Source organism: Akebia trifoliata, chromosome 2 (genome assembly GCF_017979445.1).
Source record: "Akebia trifoliata isolate Shusen 1 chromosome 2, ASM1797944v1, whole genome shotgun sequence".
NCBI classification, from domain to species: Eukaryota; Viridiplantae; Streptophyta; class Magnoliopsida; order Ranunculales; family Lardizabalaceae; genus Akebia; species Akebia trifoliata.
The window spans coordinates 12474350-12492553 of NC_141376.1; the positions used below are offsets into that span (position 1 = coordinate 12474350).

General features: G+C 36.2%; 1 protein-coding gene across 3 annotated transcripts; it reads right to left on the minus strand.

The window, feature by feature from the left end:
• Nucleotides 1-4102: 4102 nt before the first annotated feature.
• LOC147409615 (transcriptional regulator EFH1-like protein) lies at nt 4103-15029 on the minus strand. Of its 3 annotated transcripts, none has more exons than XM_086430697.1 (25): nt 14868-15029; nt 10027-10261; nt 9822-9947; nt 9612-9737; nt 9402-9527; nt 9191-9316; nt 8981-9106; nt 8771-8896; nt 8561-8686; nt 8351-8476; nt 8141-8266; nt 7931-8056; nt 7722-7847; nt 7511-7615; nt 7301-7405; nt 7091-7216; nt 6872-6976; nt 6662-6787; nt 6452-6556; nt 6242-6367; nt 6032-6157; nt 5864-5941; nt 5591-5655; nt 4788-5079; nt 4103-4663 (listed from the first exon to the last, which is right to left on the minus strand). In XM_086430697.1, exons 2-25 carry the CDS (start codon nt 10243-10245, stop codon nt 4568-4570), a joined length of 3060 nt encoding a protein of 1019 aa, XP_086286823.1. In that variant the 5' UTR covers nt 10246-10261; nt 14868-15029; the 3' UTR covers nt 4103-4567. The 3 variants fall into 3 exon arrangements, with proteins under 3 accessions (XP_086286823.1, XP_086286815.1, XP_086286830.1); XM_086430689.1 differs by having other exon boundaries at nt 6872-6997; XM_086430704.1 differs by lacking the exons at nt 8351-8476; nt 8561-8686; nt 8771-8896; nt 8981-9106; nt 9191-9316 and having other exon boundaries at nt 6872-6997; nt 14868-15027.
• Between the last annotated feature and the right edge of the window lie 3175 nt (nt 15030-18204).

Here is an 18204-nt window from a genome sequence, read left to right on the forward strand (position 1 = left end):
ATAGTCACAAAATCTCTGAACTTTTCCAAAATTTCATAAAATTCTCTAAATAAAGGACTAGCTGATCAATGTGATGTGTGAACTTTGCTAAATGACTAGGTTGAAGTGACTAATGCCCTATATACTATCAGTGATTAGTACTGATGTGTGAATTGTGATTAAACGATTGAGTAGTGTTTATGATTAGATCAGTTGTTGGTGAATGTTGACCGAGTTTTTTAATGATCTTTATTATGGGAACTGTAATTCATCTTGATCCATGATCTCTTCTTGTTTATTATATACTTAATCTAAATCTTGAACCAATTTTTTTTATTATTATTATCATAATCCTTTATTATTTACATAAATTATTTTTAATGGCAAAAATTTAGCAAAAATCATACAGAATTTTAGAAATGGTGAGTAAATCTCCCAACTCTCCACTCTCAACAATAAACTTCAATCGTAGTAATCATTGACTTATCCAATAGGCTCCCCACATGGCATATTTTAATTGGTTTTCGATGAAACTTAATCCAATGATAATATGACACGTGTATACCGTATCGTTAACTTGGATAGAATCATTAGTATTGGATTACAAGTCTTTCTAGTGGGGCCTTAAAAATTTATGGTGATAAGTACATGAGAGAAGGAACCCATAATTTTTCCGTTAAGATGGGTAACATTTTGAGTGGAAACATTAAAAATCCACCATACTCACTGCAACCATGTCCTTTGATTAAATAAATTTGCATTCAATTTGGTGGGAAAATGCCCCTATCCCTGTTTGCTTTGCTTTGCTTTGCTTTGAATAATAACTCCACAACTCTCTTACACAAACCAATTTTCACCAGAGAATTTTCCCAAGAGTACAGAAGAGGCACATGATTGATGGGGTTCTTCATACCAATCATGGGTCCCACACATATTTATGTGATGATCGTCTTAACCGGCCATGATCAAGATTTTTATTATAACATTTCTTAATCCATATAGAACTAATTAGTGGTTGAGTCATAGTAATGAAATTCAGATTCGATAATATTCTTCAATGGGGTCCAAATTCGATTACTTCAGATAAATTCAGAAAGATTTCGTAAAAGAATTAATAAAATTTCTGAGAAAATAAATGATGTTTTTGGGTTTCTTATCAAAATCTATCCTAAACATCGGATCTTGTTCTTGAGATTTGAATGTTAAAGAAAATCAAAATTTGAGGGGTGAAATGTAAGAATGTAGTTATAGTCCACAATTAATTAATAAATCACTGATTAATTCGTTGATTCGTAAATTTACTTGGTTGGTCCCTAGTTTGGAGAATTTTACCATTTTTTTAATGACTATGGATTGAGTGTCTCTTTGATTGCCATTTGGTTCACCCTAGATCTACTTGAATCCATAAATCATTTTGTTTGATGGCTTATAGCCACTATACTCAAATGAGTACTGATAATTTGACTTGGCCATGTGGCAACTCAATCGACTTATCTGACGTGACAGGCTCGGGAACCATAGATGTGTTTTCCTTGGGATATAGAAATAAGATTCCTCATAAAAATAAAAAAAATGCAGTTTTGTATCTTGGGGAGAGTACATCTACGGTTTTCAAGTCTGTCACGTCAGATAAGTCGATTGAGTATGTCACGTGCCTAAGTCTGTTTTCAAATACATTTCATCGTGCATGGGCTGGGAACCCACATTAAGGCCTGTTCAAAAAGGTTGTAAACAAAAATACGTCCATCTAGGGTTATCAAGGGATGGGCCAGTCCTAATCAGCTATCAAAATTCTAGCCTATAACTGGCCCATTGTAATTACCTGGTTGGGTCGGGCCGACCCATGTATATATAGATAAATTGGACTAGGCAAAATCCAATGGGTTGTGCCCTCAAACACTGCCCTAACATAATTGAGCCTTATACGTCCCAATAACTAAATCAGCAGGGGGACAAACATCGATCGCATGGCTTGAAATCACGTATCAGGATGATTTGGTGTTCAGATCCACTAAAGCCTGACCAAAACACCACATGGAGCAGAAAAACAGGTACCTTAACAAAAATGTTGGTCCCTCGATGTGATGTGGGTTCGAAACATGTTGAACCCACTTTTGACTTGACCATGGTAGACTAACCGTTGCTTGCATAGTGCAGGAAAAAAAAAAAGGAAGGATTGATACACTATCTCATGATTCCACGATGTTTGAACCAATTACATTTCTGAAATCATGTCACATTTTACTTAGTAGACATTAACTATATGTAAAGCTAGAAGCAAATCAAGTATAGATTTCAATAACATTTCTCTACTTAGTTGGTGTGGGATTAAACAAAAAAGCATGTATAACGTTATGAACTAAAACACACTCAAGAAGGAAATTTTGGATTGAGTTTTTTCATTCAAAACTATGTTATAAAATCAATATTTTCTTCCGGATTCACATGTCCCTACAAAAGATAATTGGAATCAATAAGTTTTTCTCAAATGGGAAACCCACACTTCATCAAAAGTGGGTCCAACTGGCCAGCAAATTTAAAATCTTATGTGACTTTATAAGAGCCTCAACTAATAAATTTCTCAAATCAAATTAGCCCATCCTTAGATTGGCTCCTCCCCAAGGTCTAGAGCAGCGAGTGCTGTAGCGAAACTGATTGCAAAAGAGGGTAAATCGGCCACATTAAAATTACCATATGAGGAGGTCCGTTTGATATCCAAAAACTGCTCAGCAACAGTCGGACAAGTGGGTAATGTTGGGGTGAACCAAAAAAGTTTGGGTAGAGCCGAATCTAAGCATTGGCTAGGTAAGGGTCCTGTAGTAAGAGTAGTAGTTATGAACCCTGTTGACCATCCCCATGGGGGTGGTGAAGGGAGGGCCTCAATTGGTAGAAAAAAACCCACAACCCCTTGGGATTATCCTGCGCTTGGAAAAAGAAGTAAAAAAAGGAATAAATATAGTAATAGTTTGATTCTTTGTCGTCGTAGTAAATAGGAATAGGAGAATATTGAAAATAGAATATGTTTCTGTTGGATTTTGACGATGGAAGAAGAAAATTAACTTCTAGGCTCGAAAAGATTCGATCTCTTTTAGACAAATATTCTCCCCTACTGGTTGAACCAAAGTACACAAGGGATCGACGAACAAATGCCTTCAGGATACAAAAAAGCCTTACACTCAATACACTAAATCAGATTATGTACGATCTGATTTAGCCTAGAACACTCGAAAAATTAACAAACTGATGATGTCTGTATCTTAAGCTTAGAGAGAGGAGAATACAGAAATTTTCGGTGAAGAAATATGAATCCTGGTTGGCTTTTTATAGCCATTTCTGTATCTGTTGACTAAGAGTCATGATATAATGTCTCTTGGTCTAATAGCCGTTAGATTGTGCCTTATCTGAGATCTAACGATCTAGATTGCACCCTATCGAAAGAATGTGTCTTATGTCCTTTAATTAATAATATTTAGTTGAATCTGTTTGATCTAGTGGCTCTGATCGCGTTCAATCAGTTGCCATTTGATCTAACGGATCCGATCGTTTCTGATCAGGTACTATATCAATCCATCGCACCTGATCATTCTGATCAGGTACTACCTTAATCCAATGCATCGGATCGTTCTCGATTCGGTATTATTTCGATCCATCGTATCCGATCGGTTCCCGATCGGATACTAACTTGATCGTACGGTGCTAATCGCACCGGATCCATCACACGTGACGGATCAACCACCACTGTTGGATGGTTTCGTATCCCGAAAACTTTAAGGCTCCCCAGCTCCTCGCGACGATGCGTACGTGCGAAGTGCCAAGTGCGCCTCAAAGCGCTCAATCGCCCTTTCGCACGTCGCACGTCGCACGTGCGCGGGTGGTACTTCGCACCACCTCGAAGCACTGGATCAAAGCCTAAAGGTGTGACACAAATACAACTAACTATGTTGGCTATTACTTATAAGGTACACCACTTTCTAACTTGTGAGCGATGTGGGACTAAACCTTATATACACAAAAAATCTCAAAATCTAACTTAAGAAAAACAAACAAAAAAAAAAACTATAAAATTCTTATTTTATTTTGAAAATATACAACAGTTTCTTCATCTTTACAATAGAAGAAAGATAGGAGTGTAATTAGCTGTGACACGTTCACTAAAAAAAAATCCTTTTGTAGCTAATCATTTATTGGGAAAAATTGAGAAGCTCAACATGAGGGCAGAAAAAGAAATAATTGTAACTTGGTCCCGGGCATCTACCATTATACCTACAATGATCGGCCATACAATCGCTATTCATAATGGAAAGGAACATTTGCCCATTTTTATAACAGATCGTATGGTAGGTCACAAATTGGGAGAATTTGCACCTACTCTGAATAGAATGAATCCTGAAGGTTTGAGATTGGTGGGAGATTATGCAACATTTTGGAGTTAACAAAACAAAATTTCAATATATAGGCCATTAATTACATATTGATGCATAAATTACTTTAAAAGGAAACAGTTATGCATTCTATAGTAATGTTAATATGTTAGAATTTAGAAACCAAATCATAGAATATTAGAATCCCAGCCAACCCATTTGAATTCTCATTTATAAAAATCAAAAGATCCTCCAAGTTCAGAAGTTGATCCAGCAAGGGCACTGATATCCACCTCATTTTCTTCGATGTAACACAGCATGTCCTGCAATCATATTGGTTAAGATTACTAGTGAATGATGATGATCTATGTTGATCAAAGCACAGTGGTCTCATGCTTTTATAAATAAATAAAAAAAATAAAAATCAAACCACGAAAAGATCTAGACCTCAACAAAATGGTCATCCGGATCATCTCCAGGAGGGTGGGATGATGATGTGTGCACTTGATTTGATGCTTGATTTTGATTCTGGAATGGTAGGTAGGAGGCATTAGCATTGGAGTGGTGGTTGGTACCATTGGTAGTGGTGGTGGTGGTGGTGGTGGTGGTGAATGGCGCAATAGCAGTGCTACTGTTGTTACTTTCACTTAAACAATGGAGCTTCAAAATACGTAGAAAAGGGTCCACTTCAAGTCCCATCTCTTGATACATCGGATTGTAAAGCGTTGGTAGTTCAATCCTGAAATAAAAGGGAAAAAACATGAAATAAGTAGGATACGGAGAGGAATTGAAATTATAATCGTCGTGTTATATTTATGAGTCCAGCATTGCTGGGATAGTTATTTTATACAATTTTTAATTATCTGTCAAAGAGGAAATATGTTATTTTAAGAAGGAAAAAAGAAGTTGGATATGGTTTGGATAACTAAAAGAAGGAATTGGTTTCATAAGTATGAAACTATAATCATTCTGAAATAGTGATACTTCTCAACTCTCATGCATGGACTTGGTTCGTGGATGTCAGTTGAGCCGAACCACGTAAGTCTTGTGTGTTTCTTCATCGCTTTCTTATTTATTTATATCGCTATATCCAAGGATCTATGCTCACACGTATTCGCACAGGGGTAAGTTTTAACACTTTAAGAGATTATCAAAGCCCGATCTCAAAAATTCACGTTGGCTGAGCAAATCATGTTATTTCATTCAATTTTATTTCAGTTCGTAGCTATCAACAACAATAAAGTTCATACCTTGAAGGGTTGCCAATGTTGAGAGGACCAACAGGCTGATTCACTTCTTGACAATTTAGACCCATCTGTTTTAAATCCAAAGTATTTCAAACAATTTGTTATCACTGATTAATATAAATACATTATTAAAAGACCACACCCCCCCCCCCCCCCCCCAACACACACACACACAAAACCAAAAAGAAAAAAAAAAAAAGAGAGAGATAAAATTGTTTCATATTTTCTAAAAATGGAGAAAAAAAAAAAGAAGCTGCCTATGAAAGATTTTGATACCTCATCGTTAGCAGATTGCCCACTAAACTCGTTACGTACTCTCGATGGACTTCCCAGCTGTACCGTGCCGTTGCTCGTCTATCATGATTATCAAGATCCTATACTTAGAACCCATTGCCAGGAATATTAAATATGGATCATTTAAAATTAGAACTTATTTGCATGCACCTGAAATTGTTGGTACTGTTGTGGCGGTTGGGGACCTTGAACCACAGAAGAATTGTTAATCGGAGTAGGACTAATGTCGCTACATACTCTTGATGAGCTTCCCAACTGAGTTTTACCATTGTTCATCTATCATGATTATCAAGATCCTATAATTAGAACCCATAGCTGAGAATACTGAATGGATAATTAATAATTAGAACTTATTTGCACCTGAAATTGCTGGTATTGTTGTGATAGTTGGGGACCTTGAATTGCAGAAGAGTTGTTCATTGGAATAGGACTAACGTCACAATGTACTCTCGATGAGCTTCCCAACTGAGTTGTGCCAATGTTTATCTGTCATGATTATCAAGATCCTATAATTAGAACCCATAGCTGAGAATACTAAATGAATAATTTAAAATTAAAACTTATTTGCACCTGAAATTGTTGGTACTGTTGTGGCAGTTGGGGACTTTGAACCATAGAAGAATTGTTCATCGAAGTAGGACTAATGTCACTACGAACTCTCGACGAGCTTCCCAGCTGTGTCGTGCCATTGTTCATTTGTTATGATTATCAAGATCCTATAATTAGAACCCATAGCCGAGAATACTGAATGGATAATTTAAAATTAGAACTTATTTGCACCTGAAATTGCTGGTATTGTTGTGATAGTTGGGGACCTTGAATTGCAGAAGGGTTGTTCATCGGAATAGGACTAATGTCATTACGTACTCTTGATGAGCTTCCCAATTGAGTTATGCCATTGTTCATCTATCATAATTATCAAGATCCTATAATTATAACCCATAGTTGAGAATGTCGAATGAATAATTTAAAATTGCAACTTATTTGCACCTGAAATTGTTGGCACTGTTGTGGCAGTTGGGGACCTTGAACCACAGAAGAATTGTTCATCAGAGTAGGACTAATGTCGCTACATACTCTCGATGAGCTTCCTACCTGTGTCGTATCATTGCTAATCTATCATGATTATCAAGATTATCAAGATCCCATAATTATAACCCATAGTTGAGAATGCTGAATGAATAATTTAAAATTGCAACTTATTTGCACCTGAAATTGTTGGTACTGTTGTGGCAGTTGGGGACCTTGAACCACAGAAGAATTGTTCATTAGAGTAGGATTAATGTCGCTATGTACTCTCGATGAGCTTCCTAGTTGTGTCGTATCATTGTTAATCTATCATGATTATCAATATCCTATAATTAGAACCCATAGTTGAGAATGCTGAATTGATAATTTAAAATTAGAACTTATTTGCACCTGAAATTGTTGGTACTGTTGTGGCAGTTGGGGACCTTGAACCATAGAAGAATTGTTCATCGGAGTAAGGCTAATGTTGCTACATCCTCTTGATGAGCTTCCCACCTGTGTCATACCATTATTCATCTATCATGATTATCAATATCCTATAATTAAAACCCATAGCCGAGAATATTGAATGGATAATTTAAAATTAGAACTTATTTGCACCTGAAATTGTTGGTACTGTTGTGGCAGTTGGGGACCTTGAACCACAGAAGAATTGTTCACCAGAGTAGGACTAATGTCGCTAAGTACTCTCGATGAGCTTCCTAGCTGTGTTGTATCATTATTCATTTGTCATGATTATCAAGATCCTATAATTAGAACCCATAGATGAGAATACCGACTGGATAATTTAAAATTTAGAACTTATTTGCACCTGAAATTGCTGGCATTGTTGTGGCATTTGGGGTCCTTGAACTGCAGAAGAGTTGTTCATCGGAATAAGACTAATGTTGTTATGTACTGTCGAGGAGCTTGCCTGCGGTGCTGTGCCATTGTTAATCTGTCATGATTTTTAAGATCCAATGATTAGAACCCATAGCTAGGAATATTGAATGTATCATTTAGAATTAGAATTATTTGCACCTGAAATTGCTGGGATTGTTGTCGCAATTGGGGACCTTGAGATATGGAAAAATTGTTCATCGGAATTCGACTAATGTCATTGCCTACTCTCGGTGAGCCTCCCACCCGTGCCTTGCCATTGCTCACCTAACATGATTATTAAGATACTATAATTCGAACTCATTGATAGGAATATTGAATGAGTCATTCAACATTAGAACTTATTTGCACCTGAAATTGTTGGTATTGTGCTGGCAAATGGTGACCTTGAGGAATAGAAAAGTTGTTCATCGGAATTGGACTAATGTCATCATGTACTCTCAATGAGCTTTCTTGTTGTGCTGTGCCATTTCCCATCTGTCATGATTATTATGGTCGTATAATTAGAACCCATAGTTGAGAATACCAAATGGATAATTTAAAATTAGAACTTATTTGCACCTGAAATTGCTGGTATTGTTGTGATAGTTGGGAACCTTGAACCACAGAAGAATTGTTCACCAGAGTAGGACTAATGTCGCTATGTACTCTCGATGAGCTTCCCAACTGTGTTGTATTATTGTTCATCTATCATGATTATCAAGATCCTATAATTAGAACCCATAGTTGAGAATGTTGAATGGATAATTTGAAATTAGAACTTATTTGCACCTGAAATTGTTGGTATTGTTGTGGCAGTTGGGGACCTTGAACCACAGAAGAATTGTTCATCGGAGTAAGGCTAATGTCGCTATGTCCTCTTGATGAGCTTCTCAGATGTGTCGTACCATTGTTCATCTGTCATGATTATCAAGGTCCGATAATTAGAACCCATAACCAAGAATACTGAATGGACAATTTAAAATTAGAATTTATTTGCACCTGAAATTGTTGGTACTGTTGTGGCAGTTGGGGATCTTGAACCATGGAAGAATTGTTCATTAGAGTAGGACTAATGTCGCTACATACTCTCGATGAGCTTCTCAACTGTGTCATGGCATTGTTCATCTGTCATGATTATCAAGATCCTATAATTAGAACCCATAGTTAAGAATATCGAATGTATAATTTAAAATTAGAACTTATTTGCACCTGAAATTGCTGGTATTGTTGTGGCATTTGGGGTCCTTGAACTGCAGAAGACTTGTTCATTGGAATAAGACTAATGTTGTTATGTACTTTTGAGGAGCTTGCTTGCGGTGATGTGCCATTGTTAACCTGTTGTGATTATTAAGATCCGACGATTAGAACCCATAGCTAAGACTACTGAATGTATCATTTAATATTAGAACTTATTTGCACCTGAAATTGCTGGGATTGTTGTGGCAGTTGGGGACCTTGAGATATGAAAAAATTGTTCATCGGAATTCGACTAGTGTCATTGCCTACTCTCAGTGAGCTTCCCACTTGTGCCTTGCCATTGCTTACCTAACATGATTATTAAGATACTATAATTCAAACTCATAGATAGGAATACTAAATGAGTCATTTAAAATTAAAACTTAATTTGCACCTGAAATTGTTGGTATTGTTGTGGCAAATGGTGACCTTGAGGAATAGAAAAGTTGTTCATCGGAATTGGACTAATGTCATCATGTACTCTCGATGAGCTTTCTTGTTGTGCTGTGCCATTTCCCATCTGTCATGATTATTATGGTCGTATAATTAGAACCCATAGTTGAGAATACTGAATGGATAATTTAAAATTAGAACGTATTTGCACCTGAAATTGTTGGTATTGTTGTGGCAAATGGTGACCTTGAGGAATAGAAAAGTTGTTCATCGGAATTGGACTAATGTCATCATGTACTCTCGATGAGCTTTCTTGTTGTGATGTGCCATTTCCCATCTGTCATGATTATTATGGTCGTATAATTAGAACCCATAGTAGAGAATACTGAATGGATAATTTAAAATTAGAACGTATTTGCACCTGAAATTGTTGGTATTGTTGTGGCAATTGGGGACCTTGAGGAGTAGAAAAGTTATTCATCGGAATTAGACTAATATCATTATGCACTCTCGATGAGCTTTCCTGTTGTGTGGTGCCACTTTTCATCTACATGATTATTAAGATCCTATAATTAGAACCCATAGCTAGGAATACTTAATGGAAAAAAATTAGGACTTATTTGCACCTGAAATTGTTGTGGCTGTACTTGAGGGCCTTGAAGTCCAGATTGTTGCAGCAGTACCCGAGCGTATGGAAGTCTAGAAGAGCTAGTCATCGGATTCAAAGATGACTGACTAGGAACCATGGGATCATCTCGGCCACTCATAGAATTGGTGTTGTCAAGACGTTGTAGATGACGATCAGCTGGTGGACTCTTTGATCGATTAGCTCGGTTTCTTAGCATTTTTAATATAGACCTCCTGGAAAATATTTAAAAGATCTAGCAAATCACTATACCATTACTTTATTTCCTGTAACTAAAGGAAATTGAGCTTAATGAACCTTTTCTTGTTACAAGAAAGTATAATTCAACAATAAGTATTAATCTTTTTGGATACCCACAATAAATATTTTAGCTTACATGAAAGAAAGAGGAAAATCAAGAACATCACAATAAATTAATGACAAAAATAACTACAAAAGCAATAGTGATCATAATCTGGTCAGGCATATTAAGGTTGCACTTGATTTTGTATGACTTGCACATCTTTTCAGAACTCATTTCAATGAAAGAGAATCTTATAATAAATCATTTATTAGACATTCCTTCTGTTTCTGTTGGGTGAGAGCAAGAAATGGATGGTTTTTTTTTAGAATATGGTTTTGACTCGGATCCTACAACAATATCATATATATTAACAATAAATTAAACCTAGTCATTGTGACCCAAAATCCATATTTATAAACAAAGTACAAGTCAGATCGAGTCGAGTTTATTGTTATAAGACTAAAGAAAATCTGCCTCTTAAAAATAGTTCTCCACATCCCATCCAATCTACTGATGGACCCATATTTGACCAGGATCCAAGTGAGGTCAATGTGTCATGGCGGCCATGCTCATTGAGATAACTTACTATCAGGTAATCGTAAGCTACAATATGCAAGTTACCTCAAAGACACCCACAACACACACGCGTGCAAAATAACACAGGAAGACAATGTGATATACCTAAGCCCATAGACAATTTCATTAATATTAATGGAAACTTACGAAACAATTATACAAGAGACTCATTACCATGCAAATTGTACACTAGCTCAGGATACATTATTGACACAGACTTCACCAAGCACGTGACAAGCATAAATGCCAAATCTACATGCCAACGTGTCTCAAGCATACAAACTTCCTTGTAACAAGTCCTTGTACTTCGTGTTGCCTTGTATCTGCCATCTTATTAACAAAATTACCTACAAGATTACGTTTTTTTTTTTTTTGCCAAGCAAGCAAGGTGGTTAGAAGTCAACGTGAAGGTCGGTTGAACAACTGGATAAGAACCTACGTCATGGGATCAACACTCCACAGGCCTTTACAAATAAGCTAAGTTGGCACCTTTTATTATAGGCTTACTACAATCACTGTGTTGCCTCCTTGTATTGCATTCGTGTGTGTTTGTGTGGGTTTTCTTTAGGCTTACCTGCAGGTTGTAGTCTACAAGTTTTCCTATTTGGATGTTATTCCCCATCAATCGAAGCCCATCGAGCTAGGCAATGATAGTTAAATAATTTCCTACACAATTTCAACTTCAGATACACAATAAGATCCAAATCCACTCAATATGAGTTCAAATTGGATTGGATTTCGAGTTAAACCTAAGTCCGTGACCCGCTTTGTGCCCCAAGGAGAGAAGTTGGAGAGTTTACATGTTGAAGTTTTAAATAAAAAGGTTTCTATCACACTAATCATTTAAGAAATCAATTCCTTATTTTTAACAAATAGCAATAATTAGTGAATTTCCATAAAATGTTTTGACTTAATTTTCTTCATGCATGCATAGCAAAGGCAAGTTAAATGCATCACAAGCTATAAATTTTAGAAGCACCCATATAATGCATCTATTTATATTAGAGTATTTTAGGATGGATTAGAATAATGTGTACTGTGATACACAAAATTGTCTTCTATAAAGATTGGATTAGGTCAGGTTCTTAAATTAAATTTGTTTCTATTTAGGGTTTCTCTTATTTTTTATATAATCACTGCTAGTGTTCATTGTAATTCAATTAAGAGAATCAATCCAATTCTATTCTTCATGGTATCCTACATTACTCTATCTCTACAAATCCCCATAATCCATGCACTAACACTTAACGTTGTCCTTTTTTCTCCAAGACATCTTAGTAGCCTTGCGAGTTTCTACTAAGAAAAATCTCATTGTCACTTTATTGGAGTCAGCACCGTTCATTTTTTGGAATTGAGTGTGAATGATTACTAGAAAATAAATTTCCAAAAATATAAATATTTTCCTAAAAAATTAGTGACTTTGAGATCTAAGGCATTGGTCTAAGTAAGGAGGCTCCATTATATTTGGTCTAACTTACTCATTTTGGAAATTCCTTAATAATTGAAGTAGGATGAGGGAATGAAATGCAAATTCAATTAAATGATCATGAATGAGTGAAAAGTGATGCATGAATGCATGCATGTGTGTGTGAGAGAGTGCATTTGTAGATGTTATGGTTTGTGCATGTGTAATGGAATGTCCCCTTAATTTTGGAAAGTGCCCCAAAGGGTTATTTCATAGGTAAATATATCTTAATTATGTTTTGCCTTAGAAATTTATGCACTTATGCATGGGATATTGGCATAGGTTTTAGGGACACCATTCCATTGGTGAAATTCCCCTTTTGGACTTTACCCACTTGATGAAACTGTTTAAACAAATCCCTAAATAGGGATGGGTACACAATGTGAAAAAAGCTAAAATTTGATGGACAAAGGGGTCGAATTTTTCATTGTCAAATTTATTTTTTTTTACGGACCAAAACTGTCAAATTAATGAAAGATGGGAGAAATTTGACAATTCTAAACCGTCAAATCTGGGAATATCTAGAATTTTGACGTTCCTAGACCGTCAAAATTCAGTTTCTAAAATTTGTGGGCCTTGGCCCATCAATTTTTTCTGTCGAATTTTCCAGTTCCCACGTAGTGGTATGGATGATTTTGGCAAGGGTACCTGAGGAAAATCTATTTGAAAGAGATATATCCTTGTATCATTTTTTTTTTCTTTTCTTAAAGGTAAAGTGGGTTAAGGCAGACCCAAACCAGTTTCAACCTCAAATAATGCATACCACCTTTATCCTGACTCAGGACAGTTATAAGCTCTCTAGACATCAAAGAACAATCAATGTCAACACAACCAAATTTCAGGTTTAGAAGAAGCAAGCAGATCAGCAGCGCTGTTAGCCTTTCTAAAGATGTGGGAAAAAGAAATAATTTGAAAGGAACTAAGAAGACCTCAAATAGAGTAGACCAAATGAAGGACATACCAAGGAGCTTCCCAACAGTTGATTAAAATGTTAATAACCTTAAGAGAATCAGATTGAACTTGAACTCTCCTACATCCTTTTGTAACAGCCAAATTGAGCCCTTCGAGAATGCCTTGAAATTCATGATGAAGCACAGATTTTGTAAAATCCCAACCAGTTATGGCCGCCAGCACACCTCCTTCATGGTCCCTTAAAATGGCTCCATAACCTCCTCTAGAAGTTGAGAAAGCTCCATAAGTATTGAGAGACCAAGTTCTATAATCTGGTTTGGTCCATGAGCAATAAATGCCTTATGAGAGAAATTAATTTGAAACTCCTACGCATGGACAAAGGCTCTGGTATAATCCGAATCCTCAAAGTCAACCATAAGGTCCTCAAATTTGATCCAAATCTCTCTAAGATATCACGAAATACCATGGAAGGACGTTTGAATTTGTTTTGAAATATTCTATTGCAACTTGTTTCAACTAACAGATGATAGATCTCCTTTTGAAGTTTGTGGCTACCCACTCGACCTCTCCCTCCCCAGCTACCTATGGATTTTCTAACAATACACCTCCTTGCGAAGTTCCATGACTAAAGAGGGGATTGGTGTCTTCTTCATGAGAGTGACAAAACGTATATTTAGCATCAAAACTCACCCCCCAATCTTTGAGCTTCTTCAATGTCTTGAATCGGCCTTTGAGAGTGAGAGCAGGCTATGAAGCTGTGCTTCGAAATTCTAGCCTTATTCCAAACAAGATGAGCCCAACTTGACATGGAAGATGGAGTAAAGAAGGACCTCACTGCTGATCATGCTTTGTCTAAATGATACCATGGATGCATGAAATGTTCCCTAGGATCAAGGGTGATTGTTTTAGTTAGGAGTTTGGTAGGGTGTCCCTATTTTTGGGAGACCCCTTTTGTGGTTCTTGTCATATGGACGATGCAAATGCATGGACATGGTTCTTAAATGGGATGGAACTTTGGCTAAGATTTCAATGGAACCATCTCATTAAGAGATGTTCCCTTCCATTTTTTAATTTCTTTTCTATGAAGATAATGCATGTAAGGGGTGATGTTTGACTGGGACTTAAGAGGGATGGTCTCATGGATAGAGAACCTTCCATATATACTCCTTACCTTACCTTTGGATGAAATTGGAGATGTTGGCCTAGGATATAGTGAGGATCATCTCATTGAGAGAGATGTCCAAATTCCAATGCTATTTCATTGCCCTTTGAGTGTGTTGTGTAATGTGTATGTAAATAAACATGATGATGATGGTGGCAAGGCAACAAGATCTGGTGACATTCCCGAAGGAACAAGAACTTCCAAATATTGATCTCTTGCAGTGTTAATGGGGTTCTAAGCCTAAGGTTCCAACCCCCACCCATTCAACCAAGCCGCCTTGCACACCATGCACAAGGTTTGGGCTTGTGTCCTACCGGGTTATGGAGAGATTTTCCATTACATCCTAGGACTACATAGAAAACAAAACATAGTGAGATTAGGGGGAATGCAAAGTAAACAAATCTAAACTATCCTATAACCCACCTTGATGCTTAAGCTCCTTCTTCTTCTAAGTCTTCAAGGGTATTTAGAGAGAGAAAAAGAGAGGTGGAGAGAAATAGGGAGAAGCTCTAAGAGGAGATTTTAGTAGAATTTTCAGGCTAGGGAATATTCTCCTCTCAACCCAACAAAGGGCCCTCTATTCATAAATTTACATGGGCACCTTAGGCATATAATAGTCTACATGGTTCATTTTCACTTTATTTACATGGGTTTTATGCGGACCTAACTGTAATTTCCATCCAAATTGAGGAGTTTTATGTATCACCTTACGCTTTTTGGTATATGACCCACCAAGGAGCTTAAGTCAATAATTCAAAATTAATGTACCTCTGTTACTGGTTAGGACCTTAAACCAAGTGGCATGGGTCTTGGGAGAATGGTCATGTCCATAAGGGCACCAAGTGGATTTTGGAGAACAAGAAAGAGGATGCCATGTGGCATGGGGGACCTTGGTCCTCTTGTAATTATGTGCAAAAGTAAGGTCTAATTACTATTTCTTTAGCCTACATGGACACCTTTCTGCAAACGAAAGGCCTCTCAGGGGGTGGTGTGTGGCTGAAGGACAAAAAGACAAGTACTGTTACTTTTTCTTATAATCCCATCAATATTCTGTCGCTAGATGAAGGACTAAATTGATTTGGTTTAGGTTCGTGCTCCAAGAATGAGCCTTGTGCATTTTCTTCAAAATTGTCATAGAATATGGGAATAAGTCTTTTTTTTTCTTCCTTCTTTTTCTTTGGGCGTTATACCTCATTGATGGATCTTATCTAAGGTCGTAGAGACCTATTCTTTGATTAGGTTTTCATAATTTGGGTTGTCAACAATCTCCAATGAGACATTTTTGTTATAATTAACCACATAATCTTACTTCATGTTCTTTGGGAGAGATCATGACAAACCTTATTTATTGAATCACTGACTCCTACTAAAAAAAATGAGCTAGTTAGTTGTGAAAGTGATGAATTTTCTAAATAAGCGTTGACCATAACAATACTGTGAATATTTTCTAGTTAAATCAACCATTCAATCAATGAGGTCAATAAATGATTTTAAATACAATAATCACACGTTTGGAGTAAATAAAAAATAAATCATGGACTCTAAATATTAAGATAAAATATGATTGGATTAGATTATATCTCCCTTCCTTGTATTAGACTTTACACAACATGAAAAAAGTCCATATTCGATGGTCCAAGGCCGTCGAATTTCTTTTTTGACTAGTCAAAACCGACAAATCAATGGAGGATAGGAGAAATTCAACAGCTCTAAGCCATTGAATCTGGGGAACATAAAAAACTTCAACAACCCTAGGCTGTCAAAATCTTGTTTCTAAGATTCAAGGGCCTTGGCATGTCGAATTTTTTTATTTTCATGAAGTGACATTTATATTTAGTATTGCTATCTATTTTCTATATAAACAATATTAGGGTTCATTTTAATTCAACCAAGAAAGTTAGTACAATTTCATTTGTTCTTTAAAATGAAAATCATAGCATGTGAAGCAATGCAATAAGATGCATGGGATATAGTGAATCACCATTAGTGTATCTCAATAAGTAAAAGGTTTTTGTAGAGATTAATTAGGAAAATACATGGTTATTAGTATCAATTTTAGTATTTTTTTTTTATTACGAAGGTAACTAATATAGCATTGACACAATTTTTTGTTAATCTGAACAAGTCCAAAAAATTCGTTTGAACACAATCTTCTGATGGGAGTTCTTATATTAATTTAGCTTTTCGTGGCATGGAAGAAGCGAAATCAATTAATGCCAATGTAGTGTGGAGCAATTATTGTGTTTCGAAACATTGTTTCATACCACAATCCAAAATAAATTGATGGCCCGTGGTCTGTCTAAGTGTTTAGTTTGTGTTTTTTTTTTAAGGATTGTCAAGAATCAAAAGAGTACTTAAACCTTCAATAAGGATATTAAGTTAGGGTGTAGTGTTGCATCATTAAAAGACCAATTAAAGATTGGAGTGGGGAGATTCAATTGATTGTTTCAAATTCCAAGGGTATTATTTATAGTTGAAATAGCAAAGTAATTTTTTGTTCTTTTTGTACTACATGTTTGGAGAGAAAGATGTACTAGGATCTTTCAAAACAAAATTTTCTCCCCCATCCCCCCACCGGCCTCTCAATTCCTTTTTTGGGTTAACTTGTGAAAATTTTGATAGATAACCACCAAATTTCTCCTTCAAATAACTGTTTTGACATATTCTTTTCCATTGTCTAAGATTTCTTGTTCGAAGTATTGATTCTCAATCAATTAATAATGTAGCCTAGCATCTTTTGACGATTCTCAACCTATTTAGTTGACTTAAGAGGATTTCAATCACCCAACACAACATATTTATTTTAGGCGATGATTACAGTGTCAGACTACTCCAGAAGCGAAACAAATAATGGAAGGGTCAATGTAATTGAGCTTCGTTCATTCACTTCTGAAGATCACGATGCTCTTTGCTTAGTCATCCTCGCTCCAAGGCGTCGCAGAACAAGGGAGAGTCAATGTAATATGAGAGATGAAAAGCTGTAACTAGTTTAGATGCTAGGCGAGATACTACTTTCTTAGATGGTTGACCCCCTGCCTATGATGGCAAAATGTTTCTATATATCGAGGAAGGTCGATGTAATTGAGTCTATTCCAAAATAGAAAAGGCAAAAAAAAGGTCACACGTGCGTTAATCATGGAAGATGTAAGAACAAAGTTCTCAGCTTAATTAATGCCAAAGTGGAGGATTTCCTATCTATACCATCTTTCTTAGACGCATGCACTATTAATGTCAACTCTCTCTTGTGATGCCTACAAGGTGCAAATGAGAACCTCCTCCCCTTCGGTGGAAGTGGGATGATCAACACTCATTGGCCATATCATGGACCCTTGGGTAAAGCAAGTTTGAAAGCTAATGAATTTATTGGACAGTGTCTACCTCATGTTAAAGTATGCATATAGAGAGACTATTAGGAATCTAGTTCCTTACATGCTCACTCAAACGACAGAAAGGGCAATCTCAAATTCTCAACACACCAAGGATTGTGTAAAAATACAATTAAAATAAATATTCTTCATTAATTGATAAGGGGATTACATCCTTTTATAAATAAAGAGTCCTAATCCTAATAACTGATTAATTCTACTTTTACTAAAATACTTATTCAAATCAAATACCTACTAAATCAATAACTAACCCTACCGATAGAATCCTAACAGAAATAGAAATAAAATCTAACTAAAATAGAGTCCTAACAATGCCCCCTCTAAAAACCGACCATGTCCTTATGACGGGAATGTAACTTCAATTGGAATATTTT